Source organism: Neodiprion virginianus, chromosome 2, assembly GCF_021901495.1.
Source record: "Neodiprion virginianus isolate iyNeoVirg1 chromosome 2, iyNeoVirg1.1, whole genome shotgun sequence".
Taxonomy (NCBI): Eukaryota; Metazoa; Arthropoda; class Insecta; order Hymenoptera; family Diprionidae; genus Neodiprion; species Neodiprion virginianus.
In genome coordinates, this window is record NC_060878.1 from 12,815,662 (window position 1) to 12,835,308 (window position 19,647).

Below are 19,647 nucleotides of genomic sequence, written 5' to 3' on the forward strand. Positions count from 1 at the left end.
TTCCTCAGAAACCGCAGCCTGTTCGTATACCTATTTATAAATGTGTATACAAGCGCGTACATAATACATAGGAATGCGTGTCTATTAGAGGAATACACCGACGTATATATAATGCAGTATTATAGAATGGGTGGCGCAGCATCCGAGGCTCGCCGGCTGATTTAATGACTGGGCGGCAGCTTTATGTTTGAAAGTCCGCGTGCTCCTCCGTCCTGCCCCTGTTCTTAAATCTCTTTCTCTTGTTCTTCCTCTCCTCTCCTCACCTTATTTTCTCGTCTTGTCCTTTTCCTCATCGCGATCTCACCCCGTCCTGCCTGGTCTCAACTTACCTCACAAGTTTCGTCCTGTTCTCTTTTACTCTCTTCTTTTTGCTACTCTTCTTCTCTCTTCTCTTTCCTCGGAGATCTTCGGATCACTTGAAAATCACGAGCTGTAACAGGGATTCGGATGATGGTGTTGCAGCTAATAAGCCGCAGGGCTGCGGGCGTGAGAACGTGAGAATCACAGCTCCAGGGTACGCGTAATCACCATTTGTTCCTCTCCCCTTCAGTTCCCTTTCCGTCCCTTCCCTTCTCTGCTCTTCTTCGGCCATACCGCTTCGTTTCTCATTTCTTTTTCTTCTTTCTCCAGAATTTTTATTTCTTCCTCTCCTCCGTAGTACCGTGTGGCTACTCTGGTCGTTATAACCTCTCATCTTCATAGCTACATTCACAGCGATATCTCAATAACATTGTGAGAATGCCTTGATGTGCGTCGGGGAAAAGATTTCTCACCTGCTATCGGTTAATGTTTCATACTTATTGGCTACACGATATTTTATATGAATTATTCGTCATTCATACTTGATCGACATAGTCAGGGTTTCCCATATCAAATTCAAGTTGATTGATTCTGAGTAGAATTGCATTCGGAATATCTCATCTCAATTCGAAAAAAATTGAACACCGTCAATTTAAATAAAGAATGTTTGGTTATACATAACTTCAAAACGGTTAAAAAACGTATCATTTGCCTAATTTCGATGGATCAGGGTTCGTTTTACCTGTTAATCGATACTCTATAATTTTGTGAAATGAATTTTGAATATATTGTTAATATCTTTCTCAATGGAGCATAAGGCTATTGACTTTAATCTGTAATTAATTATTTCAAACGTTTTTACAGTGAAATTAGGACGTAGGGATAAGCTTCGTTTCAGGTGATTTATAAGGAACTCATTGAAAAACTAATAATCACGTACGAATCATCCAAATTGGAAGAGCGATACGTTTCTCGAAGCAGTGGACCAGCGTTTTCAATAGAAAAATTGACGGATTGAAAACTTTTATCATACTGTAGTAATTTCTAAAAAATTTCTAGACACTTCTCAATTTCCATTCGAAAATTATTTCGGCGAATTTTCGTAAAAACCTTTAACATTCATTGATAATCTTTGAACAGACTTAATGATTCTGGTATTTTGAAAATATCCTTTCACCGATATGAGCAGATTATTTTAGCTATATTTCAAAACAGTTATTCACAAATGATTCCTAAAAATCTCGAATTTCTCCTAGAAATCCATTCCAGTTTTCCAGAATGCAGTATCGTTAAAAAATACATATAGAAGCCCCATATATCGAATGTTTAAATATTTTTAATCCGAAATGAAATTTTAAGCAAATGTGAATTGTCTCTGAAAACTGGTTCTATTTTTACCTCTAGCCGGACTTGGTCAGAAGTAGTCAGCTAGACTAAACCTAAGAGTTTTTTCGATTTTCAACAGAAAAGAAAGTACAGAGAGACATGAGATTGTATCCAGAAACACCAGAATTTCTTGAAAATTCTTAGACATTGTTAGAGTAACACAAATTTTTCCAGAAATAATGCAGAATTCATCTCAGAACTGTCCAAAAACATGGTGTATTTTTAACAATATTGAAAAACTTAGAATCTTTGAGCATTTTTCCACCAGGGAAAAATCGAAATCGGTTCGTTCGAAATACTGAATGCTGGATGGTCCAGAAGGAGGCGGTGCTCGGGCTTTGTGGTGGGGTTTCCTCGCGTCGCTGATGAAAATCCGACTTCCTGTAGATCAGTGCAAGCTCGTCGACGCGCCGCCTCGATGCATCCGTCGCGCACATCCAAAATTCACTTCCTGTGTCCACCTAAGACTCAACAATAGTACAAATAGGTATAGATAAGTACCACAGGTTAATCACAAGGGCTGAACACCCTTTCGAGTTCAAACGCCGTGCGCCACCGCCGCGACGCCGGCAAACGATAAACGCGCGCATTACGGAGACTCTGCAAGAAGAGGATCCTCTGTTGCCCAAGGAAACGTCCTTCGGCCTCCGAACAGTGAGGATCACACGATGTAAACTCTAGGAAAAGAATCCTGAGTGAGAATTGGTTGAACAAAAATTAGAACAAGATGTAAATAACATAAACAGCTAAAACCCACGATCTATCGAGTTACGAAAACAGAGAATAAATCGTATAATATAAACTGTATCGAGTTTTCCTGGTTAGGGATATGTCCAAAGGAACTGATATAAAGTGTTTGTGACGGAAAGAAATTTTTATACTCGTTGATGCGGTGGTGCGGTATCGTCGCCGACGACGTTATACGGAAATCTCATCGATCCTCAGGCTTTTGGGTGTTTTTCTTCCTACAGGGTGAAATTTCGCGTGATTTTAGGATCGAGTTTGACGGAATGAGTGACGTTGGTGCCGCGTGTTGAGGTGCGATTCTTTCGTTTTATCGATACGCGTGTGGAGCACGATAGAACTGAGCCGTACCTTCAGGTAAGTGGCAACATAATAATGGAAACGATCGGGACCAACGCCGATAATATTTTACCTCCACGCCTGAGCGCGGCATGAAGTTACGAACGACCTCCGTTACACCAGCGTCGCCGTTTGCTTATACGATGTGAAGGATCGTCCTCAATTTCGTCAATTTATTATCGCCCAGAAGAGAAGATGCGGTGTGATTTCAAGCGTTGCCGACCCCTGGAACAATTCTGCACACTATCTTTTATACTCGTGATATTGTTCGTACAGAATGGAAGGTGCATCAAGTGGTTGTGAGTATAAACAATCGGTTCTCACATGTAACTAATTCCCCATAAAATTGTATATTTTCTACATCTTACGCTAGATTTTTTCAAATTTAAAGTCAATTTTCTTTGCACTCTCTGTTGGCTTGGAATAATCGTCAAATGATCAGTACCTAATTGTTGAAGGTGTAATTAACGATGAATACGGTATAAAATATGAGTCATCAGACGGAGAAACGAATATTCAGAAGATTAATGCAGGCCGCTTAATGAGAAACGGATAGGTAGGTTATATATGAGTATAATACGACAGTGGCCTCCTATATCATAATCTTCGACCACTGGATCATATTTCATATGGGGCCCATGGCGGGCCGCTCTTCTCAGACTTGTCTCATTGCCGCATCCCTGATTCTCAGGAACGCCCCCTTATAGACCACAATCTTCTAGATTCATTCCATCTGCAGGATCTACTAACGATATAAGGTTACAATAAAACTGTTCCTGGAGCAAAATCGATCATTTCAAGAACGCTTCAGCACTTTTCGGGGTTTCAAAAAAGCGCATTAATCAACTAGAGTCAAGTTCTACAACAGTCGGTCAGGTTATACAATTACAACTGTCGATTCTAGGTGAAAAATGATTCAATTTAAGAACGCGTTATTGTTGTTCAGGGTTTCAAGAACGCATATTGTTACTCTACTAGATTCATTTCATCTACAAAATATGCTGCAGATTAAAACCATCTCAACTATTCTTGGAGTGAAGTTTATACTCATTTCAGTTCGGGATCTCAATAGCATACGCAATTGTTAAATGAGGTACTGACCGGAAATAAATCTTCATACTGTTTGTAGGTTATATACAACTAAACCAAAAGTTTAGTGACAGAAAATGAACTGCATACAATTTGATCGAACTTTTCACTTCCGAAAAATTGAAATATTTCATTTTTGTGATGGCAAAAATGTAATTAAGTTAACGTGAACACTCATACATATGTATATGAAGCGTGATATGAATTGCGTAAAAAATTGCGTCTGTTATAGGACCAACTGTATGTTTCAGGACGAACCCGCAGCGTGTGCACGTAATTCGCAATATAATATGAAAACGATTCTTTATTCCGTGTTAAATATTGCAAAATATGTGCGATAAATTAATAACTACCTCGAGCCCTAAACGGGGCCGTAACCCTAATTGCGTTTTGTTGCCGCGAACGTGGCTTGCAATATAATTATTCTCGGGGATAATAACAGTGTTGAGGGCTGTTATTAAAGCATATCCCCTTTTTCTCCATCGCCGTTCAACCGGCATAAATCACGGGAATAAGCAGCATATAGGTACGTACATACGTATCTATACACACCCCCCCAATCTTCTGCAGCTCGTTCTTCGGGCAACGCGCCTGCTTTTTGGCGCTAGGCTGGCACGCGAAAATGCCATCACTCCGCAGTTCATCAACCGAGGTTGTTCCTTATTTTCTCGAGTACAATTAGGCCCGTTTTCGCCTATACCTGCGCTGCTTTATACATCATGAGTTCCCAGAACTGAAATAAAAAAATCAGGGAAAATCGCTCCGTTATCTTTGAACCAAGGTACTTAATTATCACCGTAAAAAAGGGACGTAAGAATACCTTGACAATAACTTGATAAAGCTCACCTGAAAATCTGTTCAAGGCTGAGTTTAACATGGCAAATTGAATAAGTTAGCAGATCTTTGCTCAATCAGATACCATGCAATCATTGGTCAACCAATTTTTCTCAACATCTGATCAGATCTAAATTAAATCAAGGCAAAGCAGAAGACCAATTTTCATCTGCATCGGTTCAACTGTTGACTAGATATTGTTGCACAAAAAGAAATTGAACTTTCGGGAATAAATAAGGAATGGGTGATCAAAATTGGTTAATCCGTTCTTAAGATATCGTTAAACGAAAAGAAACTGCATTTTGATGAACCGTTCTCGACAAAAAATGGGTCTACCGATTTTGATAAAAGTCGCATGCGATCTAAGTTCAAGGAAGCCAAAACAAGCGGCCGATTTGCATCTAAATCGGTTGAACCACTCTCGAGATATCATTGGACAAAACAAGAAAAATTGCAGCAGAGTACATTAAAGTAGGTACTTGTGTGTGGTTTGCGTAAGAAGTACGCGAGTTTGGTTGTATGTGAAACCAGCGGACATGCATCCGAGACAACGAACTGTGAGTGGGAGGTTTTTCCCGGACAGTAAACCCTCCGCAGTGTCTTGCCGCTCGTATAATAAGCCGTTGCCACTTAACACCTGGCACATAAAGGTGCTGCAAGAGAGATGGATGTTATTTCGTTGCGTGGGTTATGGGCACGTCTATCAGTTCTGCAGGAACCCTTTCATGGCTGAGAGATACGATCTCTTTTGTGCCATGCAGTTGCAGTTCGTTTGTAGAAGTCGCTGAAATTTCAAATCAACTTAAACCCACGTCGGACGGAATCAGTTTCAGTCTCTGGTCAGAGTAACAAAGCATTTGCGCACAAAGGATAAATTATTACTTTTTCAAGTTGAAGTCAAATCAGGTTTTACGTTTTCGTTTTCCATCTTGACAATTTTTTATTAGTTTATACAATTTTGCAATTCGTTTTTCAGACATTTCGAAAATAAAATAAAATCCCCATACGGTTTTAATTAAATACTGAGCATTGTGATACTAGCGATCAGTTACCTACCTCGAATAGAATCAAATCTGCGAGTTGATCTTGTTGATATCACCCTTCAAGCTATGAAAATTATTTGTAGCCGTCATAATTTGAAATGGATTTCAATTTTTCGTAAATTAACGGGTTCAGAAAACTTGTGAAAGATTACTGGGAATTTTTTAAACATTTTTCGTAAATGAGTTATAAAAAAGAAAATTTAGCTGAATCTACATTTTCCAAAGCCAGCCAGCGATCTGCTTCCAAATTTCGCGAAACCATAAACGGGAGCTGGTTAAACTCAAAAAACTCTAAGCTATAGCAATGCTTCCTCATCCGATGCTCTAGCATTGAATTTACCAAGTGCACGGCGAGAAAGGATTATCTGAGTCAAGTGACATTCGTATGATTCAACTAAATACTATAATCAAATGCGGCGAACAAAATACTTACTTAATTCAACAAAAAATAGGTTTGTCGGACGAAATTCTTGTGACAACTTAATAAACTTAATAAAAGAATTAAATCAAGCCTTTGAATGATCATGCCGACTATCAATTTATCCAAAAAAAAAACATGGCACGAGTTCCTTGCAATAATATGAATTTTGTATCAAGAAAATGTGTGATTGAAATGACTAAAAATTTGATTGAACGTACCTTGATCATTTTGTTTTAAAAATATGAAATTGTTGTAACAAACCTTGTTCTAATTCATCTTTTGTTGAGTCAAGAGTTCAATGGTCGAAGCAGGTAATTAAATTTGTTGTTACAAAAATCGTTCGCACTGACTGATTATTCGACTTATTCAACCGCACAAAACGTATTGATAGAATCATATCAATTATAATTCTGTGGACTAAAAATTTTGCAGGGATCTCCTCGATATTTGATGGATAAAACCTAAAAACTAATTTGTGTGTATGTAGAAGAATAAATTGAATATGTGTCAATAATTTTTGCTGACACGAAGACATTATCAATTTCGATGATTCAAAACTTGGTTTTGATGATATCTTCGTATGCAATAGGTTTGATGATATATTGAAATTACGTGATCCGTACCTGACTTGCTGACCGACTAACCGGTTTTATAACCATCTCAGAAGTTACTTCCATAGTGAGAAAGTTGACCGCCTAGCGGCCGTTTGTAGTACTAATATACTGATGAATACATTCTCTACTCGTTTCAAAGCATGTGGTGTTTCTTTTACCTCGTAAACAAATTAATGCAAGTGATTCAACCAGCTACGCCAAATAAGCTGCGGTTAGATCAACAAAGTATGGCATTTGATCGATGTGAATTTCTTGTTGGCTAGATTCATGTACTTATCTTATGTGAAGTACCTAATTGTTTCTGTCAACGAACATGTCACTTGGAGGCACAATACTTAAACTTCAAATGAAATGATATTTAGTTGACTCAATTTCGAAAACACATCCAAGGGCTGACTCGAATCAATACTTCACTCGATCGCGACAAGAAAGGCTGCTGTTCAATCAAGGAAATTGCTTGACTAAATCATTTTGACAAACTAACAAAACGAAATTGTTAAATTGAAGTCATCGTATTTGGAACAAATAAGGGATACTAGATTGAAGTTAATGGACTCCGCAAAAAATTTATCTTGTTGGTTCAAAAATTATTTTACCTCCGTGTACTTTAGCTTTAAAACCTCATTTATCTGCAGTCTGAATCAAGTTAGGAAAAGAGAAAGAACCATTAAAAAGTCTACAGTAAGTTATTAACCACAATGATACTGAATGCGACAACCCTCCTATGTAAAGGAAATGTATAATTTGGGCAAATTCTAATAAAAACTAAGGTATCGACAGTTCGAGAAAAAGTGTTGTAACAAGTATTTAATGATTAAACTTTGGTGTTTTTAGTCCAATTCCAATATCCAAACTCATTTTACTTGCAGGCGAGATCCCCACATATTTTTTCTGTAAACCATTCAAGAAATCTCACATTGTAGTACAGTGTAGTATTGAAACGCCAAACACAACAAAGTTCAAAAAATTTGAACGTTACAATTATGAAAACTTTTCTCATAAATTGTCGATATCTCAGCTTTTGATTTGCTCAGAATCATTTCTTAATGCTCACAATTCAACTCGGTCACCATCATTGGCGCCAATACCACGGCTAGATATTTTTTTACCGTTGGTTTTGCTGCTTCTAACTTCTGGTTTAGACGGTCCGATCAATCAATCTTTATTTTTACCGAAAATTTTTTTCAGGGCACTTGGTCACACGAGTGACGGATGGAATTGGTCGAGAGAGTCCTGCACCGGAGTCAGGAGTTCCGGTCTCCTGGAAAGGAAACAGGCCCGAGTGTGTCGGGCGGCTCCAGACGTCATGCCCAGCTTGGTCGAGGCCGCTAAAGACACGTCGACGGTCTGCCAGCAGACGTTTCGTTATCGCCGATGGAACTGCAGCAGCATTCAACTTGCTCCAAACTATACCCAGGATTTACTCGGCGGTAGGTACAACCGTCTTTTTGCAATCGATGGTGTCATTTGTGAAAAGCGGAACATTATTTGGAATCAGTTTTCTCAACGGAATTCTTAAGCATTCGGAAAACCGTAGTGACGCATTCTGAAAAGGTGTTACAAACACAAATTCGAACGATTGATCATTATGTTGTTCAACTCCATTCAAGTTGCGCGAAAAACTTGTTTAAAAATAATTAAATGTAATGCTTGAATCACTAAATTCCCTTGAAAGCGTTATGCGACGTCGCGTAGTTGCACGGGAAAACCCACGAAGAGAAGACATTCACTCTACTCTTTTAGTTCTTAATTATTACCAAGGATTTATTATTATCGAACCATGCGGAAAGTATGGCTTCCTCTTCCTTTAAATTTCTCCTTAAATAATCCTCATGGTGGAAGGAATTAGTACCTTATACGCTTTCCTCTTATGCTTATTGCGACGTCCTGTATTCAAAGGAGCCTTGTCCTTTTGTTCATGCTTTGATTAGGTTCTCGAGATTTTCCTATGGGTAGCAAAACAGCGGAGAATTATTTCCAGACGGTGTGGAAGCCGATAGTTTCTGATTGAACCAGAAAAAAAAATCATTGAGTTCGATATTTTTTAAAGCTCTGATGAAGATTGGCATTAAATTAACTCAAAATTATGCCTGTGGTTACTAAAAAATTGTGTCCTTCTTCCTCTTCTAGTTATTCGTCTTTCTTTTGTAGTGGATTGAAGCACGAAAGACTTGCGTTCTTCTCCTTCTTCTTCTTCTTCTTCTTCCTCTTCGGATAAGTTATTCGTATCATCAAACAGCTGCATTCTTCTTTATTTACTAGCTACACCAAAAAATTGGGTTCTTCATCATCTTCTCAATGTTTCTTATTACTTTTTATTCTCCTCGATCACTAAATTCCCTAAAAAATCGCCTTCCGCTACAAGCCACGTTACTTTCAACCCAGGAACGCGAGAACAAGCCTTTGTCTACGCGATGTCGGCTGCTGCAGCAGTTTGGAGATTGGCGCGAGGTTGTGCCCTAGGAAGTCTGGCCGCGTGTTCCTGTGCCACGCCTCCAAGAAGAGAGCCACCCTCCCCTTCAGCTTTGACCTCATCTTCTATAGCACTGGGGGCCCTGGCTTCGCGAAGCTCATTCAAATGGGGTGGCTGTGGTGACGATGTCAAATCGGCTTCCCGAATCGCCAAGCGGTTTCTCCAAGCATCGAGTCTACCCGGCAGCGGAACCCTTGGAAAGTTTATGCATGCCGTCAACATGCACAACAACAGGGCGGGGAGAAGGGTGAGTTAATAACAGGGTGAACGGGTGAAAGCTGTAAAAAAATCGACATTCTGTGCTGAGAGAAAAAATTTTCACATCTCTCGCGAAATTTATTTGCACAAAGTTTCTAAAATTTCTACCAGTTCATTCAAGATATGACTTTTTAGTTTTTCTGCAACATCTCTGACGCATTCTATTAATTTCTGGAAATTTTGTAAAAGTATAGCAAACTCTACGACTACGCGGAATATTAATTTCCGCAGATTTATGGAAAGATTCTAGTTTCGCGTTGTATAGTCAGAAAATAAGCTAAGACACTGGTCCTCGGACTTTTTTCAGACTTGTGACACGAAGTGCAGTTCTGAAAAATGTGAATTTTCTCTCGAAATTTGTCCAATTCAGTTAGCTCTAACCCGATTTGGTTGAAAATAGTCAACAAGACGAAATTTTAGAGTTTTTCAGAAATGATAGAGAATATTTCTCAAAACTAACCTAAAGCAAGTTAAAATACTTCTGAAAAATAAAAAATATAAAAAATCATGAGAAATTTACTATATCTGCAGGTTAAAAGGTACGAATCAAACAGATTTAAATTTTTTGTTCAAAGTAGGAATATATAATAATCGTTGGATATGCCATAAATTCTATCAAATATACGAATATTTTACTAGCACAATTGATTTCGGTAAAAGTTAATCTGTTTCAATTGGGTTTCAACGTGACAGCAGGGTTTATTTAAATCGTAAGCAATATGACATCGAAGGAACAGCTGATCGCTTTCCGTCGATTTTACAAATTTTTAATACCAACGCATAAAAAACCTCCCGCAAGCTGTTGTGTTTTAATTTAGTTTGAATAAGTTGACCAACAAAAAAATGATAGAAAATGAAAAGACTTGTGAAATTAAATTCTAGCATTTTAAGCTTGCCGATCTTTTAGGGCAAAACTTAATTCGAGTCAGTTTTAGCGGCTTATTCCTCTTTATATTAAAAAAAATTAAGTTTTCCATCTGTTCTCTCTGTGCAGGCCGTGGAACAGTCTTTGACATTGGAGTGCAAATGTCACGGTGTGTCAGGTTCTTGCAGTGTCCGCACATGCTGGCGGGGGCTCAGCTCTTCGGGGCCAGTTGTAGCAGGGAAACGTCTTCTTCAGAGGTATGCAACTGCCGCGGAAGTTCGAGCGAGGCCGGGCGGCCGTTTGCCTCCGTTATACCATCACGATAATCTCCTTTACACGACGAAAAGTCCCGACTACTGTCTGCCGGACAAGAAACGCGGGAGCCTTGGAACCGTTGGAAGGTAAATATTATCCATCTGCTATTTATTTGATCAATTAAGGGGTGCGCTGGTCGATTTCGATGTTGTCATATATGTTCACGGCTTGGCGACAAATGGGACACAACTGAAAAAACAGTTAATTTCAATACAAGGAAAAAAAAAATCAAACCTTCAAAAATCTTTGAAGGAAATTATTAATATCAAAAAGTTCATTCGCACTCAATGATCCGAATCAAAGTTGAAGTTGGCCGTAAGAACTCCGAAGGGACACTGTTCATGACAAATGCGGTTCGAAACCGGCACGCTGCGATAGCGACACTTCTGCTCTCTAGTGACTAGTTTCGCAACTACACAAGTATCACTTCACGCGGTTATAAATTCGAATCTCGACAAATGCCAAGTTTGGAGACATATCACCTCTGTCGCCAAGGTGCGAATTATCTCCGAATATCTAAGTCCACGTATCTCAAACGCAAAGTAAAAAAGGGCTTAACATCTTCATTCTATATACACAAGTCTGAACAATAACTTAAATAATGATATAAAGAAATGACATGAATTTTACGAATTTACTATGGGCTGAATCTATCTCAAATCATGTAGGCTCATATTCCATAATTGCTCTTAACTGAAGTATGTTCTTCCTCGCCCAAAATAAGCGGACACGTATATTTTTTTATAAACCAGATAAATCTTTTACGCCTAGTAAGGTTTTTTTTAAGATTGTATGATAAATATAGTTTTTTTCTTGTTGGAAGGATAAATTGGGCCAATAGCGTATAAAATGACTTATAACACAAAATTTATTGTGAAAATTCCATTCATTCCATTCAACTGCGAGTTTGAATGATTTCACTAAATTTCAACTTATTCCTAGTAGTCTAGAACGATTTTCAGTAATTTTAATGAACCATAAGTCAGAAAATTCGTTCATTACAAAAGAATGGAAACGCATCAAGGATCGTTTTACGGTTAGTGGACAAGATTTACGGCAGAGCGAGCAGCAATAATCATACGTTACCTGTCAAGGTTTCATTAAAAAGTTCCTCCAGGCACATTTAGGGTGTACTCCACTTACAGTCTATACTCCAATCTACGATTTAGATTTCTGATAAAAATATCTAATGTTTTACTTGTCGACTAAGTTCGTAAATATGAGTTCCTAACACTCGTAAAAATGATCACCTTTAATTCTTGTCCATGTATTCGGAAGTTTTTATGATATTATTAATGAAAAACATTGAATTCAAATAAATTTACAATGTAGCGACGAATTAGATCAGGGGCGAATAGAATGACGTTTATAGTTATAAATAATTAAAATATGCTGTATATTTAATCATCGTAATATCGTAATCATAAATAAAAAAATATTTCAGGCAGTGCAACGCGAGTAGTTCAGGATACGAGGGTTGCGAATATCTCTGTTGCGGACGAGGACATATTACAAAAACCAAAGAAATACTCGAACGATGTCAATGCAAGTGGTACAATTGTTGCTACGTGAAGTGCAAGACTTGCCGTAAATTTACCAATACTCACGAGTGTAATTAATATGTATGAACGATTTGTACGGAATATAATTTATAAAAACAATGATACAAAAGAATGATAATAGAAGCAATGAGTGTTCTTGACGAAGTATGAGTTTCAAAATATGAGTTTCAGACACTCAGAACGGGAAAAACGTTTACAATTACAACAAACGTTAACCCCATTCAATAAATAAAATGACAAAATGTAAGTGGTAAAAGCTAAAATATTCGTCACTCTTTATCAATTTCAATGATAAGATACCGAATGTCAAAATATCGTAGATAATCAGGTATATTTACGTGTATATTACAAAAGTAATGTGTTTCATGAAAGGTGTATGATATACACTGCACAGTATTAGTTATGATGGGATTCTTGATGTCCACCCGGTTAGAGCAATATGGCGTCTATTGGATAATCAACTGATCGTTTTAGGAAAGTATTACGAATACCAGAGCACAGAAAACATCGTGTACAAGCTGTATAACTTTCATTTTGTGATATTAAATCAACGTACCGTAAAGTATGGGATAAAAAATGACCTTTATAATTAAATACAAGAACCAATTGGTTGAGTTGCAACCAGATGGCATTCTGAGTCTTTTGAATTCAAGGATCTCAATTGATCTCAATAACCAGCCAGATGGTAAAATAATATTCTACATATAGAACTAATTTATTGTGAACTTGCCAACGAAACGACTGGCAGAAATATCGTAAGGATTATTTTTACGTACTTAATTAATTGTAATTTATACGTCCAGTAATAATATTTATTCACTCTGTGTCTAATTATGGTGTTAAATATTTAATATTGTAGTTTATTTTATTTATATATATGGTATACCGTATATTATTATTATTACTTCAATTGTGTAAATAAACACGCAGGATTCTTTATCTTTATTATGTAATGTGATCATCGGTGTGTGTACAATAAATTTATTAACATGATGTGTACTATATTCGTAATATTGATTTCCTTTCACATTAAATACGGGATCGTGTGTAAAATATGTTTCGATACTTACGTGTATGAGTGTTAGATTCTGCTTAGTTTTTTGTTTTCTCTAACGACTAAATCTCATCTCCACCTCCGTGATCTTCTTCCTGGATGCCCAACTCCTTCAGAAATTGGCACCAATCGATACCAGCACCGCAGTCCGGCTCTTTTTCCGACGCCCACCACAAATCGGACTGCAATTAAAAAATTTCAAGTAATTCTCTAATCATCAAACCTCGAATTCGAGAGTATATTAAAGTATTGCAAAAATATGCCGAAGACCGTCAAATTTACTTGAAGAATTAGGCGTTTAAATTTTTTTTACTGTTGCGAAATAAGTAACTCATATCGCGTTGTACCTTAATATTAATGGGAGGCGTAGGAACGACCGGATTAATTTTCACGTTGATGAACTGCAGTAGATCATTATAATCGACTTTTCCCTCCTCATTTTTGCAAAGACTGGAAATGTGAAGATAATCACATATTATTTTATACATATAACTGTTGTGCAATGACACTGTGTTGATTATCTAAATTACAACTCACTGATCCAACATGGAATTGATCAATTCAACGTCCAAAGGAAGACGACAGCCACGTAAAATCGTGTAAAGCTCATTCCTGGGTAAATAGCCAGTTCTGGCTCTATCCACGTGGTGCAAATCCTCTTCAAGTCTATCCAGCTCCGACCAAAGCTGTCGATTCAATTCCCCGTGCACCAAAGATCTGAGACGTAATTGTGACAAAAAATTAGGAATTCGAAGAAACTTGTATGTGTAGACATTTGAAAAATATTTGTATCATGTATATCTACATTACAAACTGCTCTGCAAAAAAGTCAAAACATGTTCAAAGACTATATTTTTCGCAAAGTATGCATATCACACAATATAAGTGGATTAGGTTAATAATCATCTTTTAGAAATAATTGTGGCGTTACTTACAAATATAATGAAAATTTTGAGTCAAGTGTTTATCAAAAAGACCTTGGTTTCAATAAAAAATCTAAAAAGAATTGCAGTAATTGCAATCTGCAAGTTGGATGGGTGAAAAATAGCTTAGAATTTCCTTGTTCTGGCATTATTCGTGAACCTAATTAAGATCATTTATAAGCTCTGAAATAAGATAAAAATTAGATGAGAATAATTAAATTTTCATAAATTTTTTACCTAATGTATTCTCGAGTATGGCGCTCCTTCTTTTCGTGGGACGAAAAATGCCGTGCAACTGTGATCATCTCGTGCTCTGTTATTTTGTCTCCCAAGTATTTACATAGGGCTTTTCTAAATATGCATAATAAGTCAAATATCATAGGCTATTTAAGAAATATAAATTAGATTAATACTTTAATAGGTAAGATAACGAAAATGAGGTTCACTGTGAATTACATTCATGAACTTTTTCTCTTCACAATAAGATGTTTATTCAAACACTAGTTACCTCAAATGCTTGTACTGAATAACATCAGGGTCACTTTCTGCACGCTCAGGACCAAATTCGTTGAGAAACTGTTTATACACTGGCTTTAAAGCTTTCCGCAGTTTCTCCATAATCAGTTTGATGTTTGCTTTAGGGAACTGCAAACCATAATGACGATAAAAACGAATATATTAAGTATTATATTAAGACCTGATAAAAATCTGCTTCTGAAATACGATGAAAACGTCTGTATAACTTTTAAATTTTTCAAAAAACTGTGAAGCATTTCGTAAATACGTAATTTTCAGAACCAATTCAGAGAATTAAAAAAAAAATTTCAGATATAAATATTACCTAAACCTCACGTAAATAAAATTTCCAAATTAAATGCATAAGAACTAAAATGTTGATAAGATTTCTCAATCGCTGTATCAAATATCAACACATAAAAAGGTTGAATTTTCAAGCAAACCTGATTACAGTGGAGTTCCATGTATCGAAGCGCGTAAATATCAGCAGACGTAATTTGAAAATGGAAATCACACAGAGAAACTCTGGCCCCAATATAGAAATGATGGGGTTCGTAATACTTCGGTTTTTTGTTGGTGTAAATATCTTGTCCAGGCATCATTACCTGCATTCTCTTTTGAAACAGACATCGCTTGAACCCTGTTCCAAAACACAGAAGCTCAATCAAGTTTCAAAACGTAACTATGTTAGCTATCAAATGCACGACTAATTAATATGGCATCGAAGAAACAGCCGATATTGAAACATTTGACAAATATCAATTGACGGAAAACGTTCCCTCACAGAAAAAAACCCTCTACTTGGGCGTAAATTGGTACCCTCAACTTTTTTCTTACGGGGATTTAGCATTATCGATGATTTGAAGGTACGAATTTACACCAAAGTTGAGGGTTTTTTCCATGAGGGTTGTGCAAGCTGTCAAGCATCTGTTTTTTCACCTAAAATGGTTTGACAATCAAAAGTAGGAAAGAGAAGGACTTGTCAAATCAAATATCGCCGTTTTCAAGTCCTATGATTTCTATTTTAAAGTGGCGTTTCTGACGGAAACAAATTCACACAAGGACAGATTTTATGGACAATCTCTGACCGATTCTAATAATTTTTAGAAATATTTTACAAATTTCTCAATTTCAATGCAAATTGTGAAATTTCAGAGGATTTGCGTTTGTTTTTTGAAAGTTTATGAACAGTTTTCATAATTCTGGTTTTATTGAAAATGTCATTTTCGAAATTTGAGCTCTTTCCTAAAAATTTCTAATATCTTTCAGATGTCCATCTCAGTTTTCTCTAACACGATACCGTCAGAAAATACGCAGAAACACCAGCAATCAGATTTTTAAATATTTCTAATAGAAATGAAGTTCTGGAAAAATATGGGTTTTCTCTATAAAGTAGTTCGATCTTCACCTCCAACTCGATTTGGTCAGAAATAGCGAGAAATTTAAAAACTCGTTGTTTTAAAGATATACCTACTTATATCAGTAAAAAATAAGCCGGAAAAACAGTTTTTCGCGATATTTTTCATCACCATGAATAGGTTTAAGAGTCTGTCGGCCTGCCCGACAAACTTCCGCAACGATCTCGAAAACGGCCGAATGAAAAATCTGAAACTGATAGGACTTGGCAGGCAATGGAAAAGTCTTGAAAAAAAAATTAGAAAAACTATATCTAAAATACAACGATCTTATAAATTAAAAATAAATAAATATACAAACTTAGAAAATTATGATTGTTCATTTAGAAAAGTTAAGAAAGAAGAATAAGTATATAGGTTTATCGGTTAAACATTGAGAATCTATTCATTTCCGGTAGAACCAGAAGTTCAAATTAAACGGGACATAGCAATTTTTCATGCCCATCATTTGATTGTAAAATTCTGTAAGTTTCAAATTTTTTCATCGAGCCGTTACCAAAATCATTGCAGGAGTTTGTCGGACAGACCGAATAATATTTTTTTAAAAACCTGCTTTTTGGATCCTAGAGGTTAGAAACCGTAAAGATTCATTGAAATTAGAAAAAGTGATTTTCGACCGAAACCAATACTTTTCCTATATCACCAAAGGGGATGAAAAGTAAAAATGTGGGAAATTTCTAATAGTTTTTTTTTTACCAGGAGCCATTCAATATGATACAGCTTAGTCTAAATCAACATTGCAGCTGAAAAAGTATAATAATACAACTAAACGTTACCTGAGTTTCGAACAGCCAATTCAAAAATCGATATCGTGTCATCGGTTAAAAATACTCTTATTATAAAATGTCTGTCGTTATTTTCAGGTATGTTTGAGACAAGCTTTGCTCTGAAGCGAAGTACGTGGCTCTCGAACCCACATCTGAAAAAATTGCAGATCAGGATCGAGTAGTTCATTTTCCGTCCAAACATCCAATCACCAGGAATCAAAAATATTTCACCAACTTGTCATAATCAAAGAATTTAACGGAGTCTATTTTCGGCGGTTTTGGCTCCAAGCTGAAACAATTCCCAAGCGAGTCTTCGTAGCTCCCAAAACCATTGTAAGGTGGAATATACTTCTCGACGCTCTTGCATTCGGATTCTTTCTTCGCATCCGGTCTTTCTAACGGTGTGAAATCTTCTATACCATACTTTAATCTATGGATCAAAAAGACTCATTAAGTTCATTGGCCAACGTGCGATCTCTATGTAATTTCTCTAAATTCAAGTAACTCTGGTAAAAAAATGAAACATTTCAAAGTAGTTTCATGGAAATTCTGTCATCTCCTTACAAAAGTTTAGATTCACAGAATTTTTCAAGAAACATCAGAGAGATTGCAAGAGATTGCAGGGAAGCATCTCTGTCAAGGAAACCTGTTAAACTGAATTTTGCGTTCGAGATGTGCGATTTTCGAATTGATTGATTCCTCAAGTATGTACATATTTACATACATACCTATAATATTCCTTTGTGTAGGGATCGATGTCTGTTAAAACAACTTTCCTACCAAAAACATTTATCTGGGAACCAATCATTAGATCCTTCTCAGTGTAGAATTCTCTGGCGTTTCTCCCGGTGTTCAACGAGTCGACAATGTACCAGCTAGATGAAGTATTCTCACCAATGACATTGAGCACTGTGAGCGGGTCTCCGGCGCCAGGAGGATCAATTCTAGAAAAGGACTGAAGTAACAGATGAAAGAAGTAATCGGCTATTCATTTGGTTGTTTCGTTTGAATGCAGCATTTATTCTCTCTCACCTAAAAAAAATGTTTTACACAACTTCGAATTCCAAAGGCATTATTTAAAAATTGGATTCAAAAGTTATCCTTTAACAGTGATTTTTTTAGCTATGCGTACCGAGTTTTTCAAAACACCACAAAAATAAATGTAGTTTCCAATCGAAACACTCTACTGTTCATACTTCGAATCATTAAAACCATTAGAAAGGTGTTTGGTAAAACTTGCTAATTCCAGGTGGACCACAAATCAAATTTCTTTTTCAATCACATCTCACCTTAGGTAGCTTCATTCTTTTTATGAACATAAACCCTGTGTCCCGGCCGGAATTGGGTGGCACGTTTTCTTTTATCTCAATTGTGTCGTCAGCGAGATAGAAATGCAGTTCCAAATCATGGATAACACCATAAGCCGTTTCTCTGTCGTCCCAGTATCCATAAAATCGCAAAACTTTTCTATCATTGGATAGAAACTTGGCTAGAGTATCTATCTTGCGATTTGGCCTCTTTGGGAATATTTCCTAAAAATATCCAATTTGATAGCGATGAGAAACATAACTCATTGAATTGCCTGTTCATATTTTATGTACATTATCGTCTTACAACTTTTCGTCGCTCGTTATATGGATCAGATGGTATATCGATTGGATCAGGAACCGGAATGCCGCATCGATTCAAGAATATCCTAGTGAACTTATCACAGTCAACAATCTTGTAAACACGAGAAAAAAACTCTGGTTCTTTTCCTATGTTAAGGTCTATGATATCATAGTAGCGATATCTGACTGGATCAGGCATCGGTATTCGCTGGCGTCTGACCAAAACACCTTGAAATTTATAGTATGGTAATTTCTAAAGCGGAACCAGCAAAGCTGAACACATACCTTGTTCTAAGCCGCTGTTGTCAACAGCCGGTTCAGATATTTTTATCGTCCCATCTTCAAGAAAAAAGCTGATTATAACAACCCTGATTTGAAAGGACTGCCACCTCTCTTGAACGGTTTCTTGGAAATAAGCCTTGAACATCAATCTCTGTGAAAAATAACATTTCTATTTGTGAGGCCCAAAAACTTTATCAGGGAGATTAGGAATGAACAAATCCAGTCGCAAACACACCTGATTATCGAAAGCAAGCCATGGCGGCAAAACTTGCACCTCGCCTCTTGGGTACAGCGAGGGATAACGGTCCTGCTCAGTGAAAGGGAGAGGTTGACCACCAATGCCACATTTTGCTTTCTCGGAGAGGTAATAAACGCCTGTATGGATTTTGCCAAAGTGTTGAGGCTTGTGGAATTTTGTTTGGCCGATCTGAAGGACGATTCACTGATAATACAACACTGTTCAACAACAAAAAGAATCGCTAAAGGAATGGTATATTTACTCTGGCGTCGAAATTGAAACCCGGAAGGACAGGCAGTGCGGTACTTCGCTGCATTTTTAAATGCCGGATACTATATTCAACTTAAGTTTGAACCTATCGCAATTGCAAAATATCGATGGAAGATAATATTGCGGCTCATAACACCTACATATTAAGACAATAAATAGAAAACCCGTCGGGTGAACTCCTGTCAATAGCCTCATTCCTCTGTAACACTGATTATTTTCGACATTGCTAGTTTCCTAGGCAACTCTCACAGTGTGTAACTGATAACTGATAATCAATAATCATGAATACACCAATAATAATATACAAAAGGTTGTGCAATTATATCATA

General features: G+C 36.9%; 2 protein-coding genes across 2 annotated transcripts; one reads left to right on the forward strand and one right to left on the reverse strand.

The window, feature by feature from the left end:
- Positions 1 to 2,705: 2,705 nt before the first annotated feature.
- LOC124297398 (protein Wnt-11-like) lies at positions 2,706 to 12,590 on the forward strand. The gene is made up of 5 exons (XM_046748380.1): positions 2,706 to 3,068; positions 7,959 to 8,200; positions 9,156 to 9,490; positions 10,496 to 10,767; positions 12,126 to 12,590. The coding sequence occupies exons 1-5, from the start codon at positions 2,965 to 2,967 to the stop codon at positions 12,298 to 12,300; spliced, it is 1,128 nt and encodes a 375-aa protein (XP_046604336.1). The 5' UTR covers positions 2,706 to 2,964; the 3' UTR covers positions 12,301 to 12,590.
- Positions 12,591 to 13,207: 617 nt separating this feature from the next.
- Positions 13,208 to 19,532, reverse strand: LOC124297395 (EF-hand domain-containing family member C2-like). Its single transcript, XM_046748377.1, has 14 exons — positions 19,311 to 19,532; positions 19,046 to 19,237; positions 18,814 to 18,961; positions 18,533 to 18,756; positions 18,208 to 18,450; positions 17,647 to 17,873; positions 17,154 to 17,348; positions 16,928 to 17,070; positions 15,180 to 15,376; positions 14,729 to 14,865; positions 14,458 to 14,571; positions 13,835 to 14,014; positions 13,645 to 13,747; positions 13,208 to 13,479 (listed from the first exon to the last, which is right to left on the reverse strand). The coding sequence occupies exons 1-14, from the start codon at positions 19,362 to 19,364 to the stop codon at positions 13,360 to 13,362; spliced, it is 2,277 nt and encodes a 758-aa protein (XP_046604333.1). The 5' UTR covers positions 19,365 to 19,532; the 3' UTR covers positions 13,208 to 13,359.
- Positions 19,533 to 19,647: the final 115 nt, after the last annotated feature.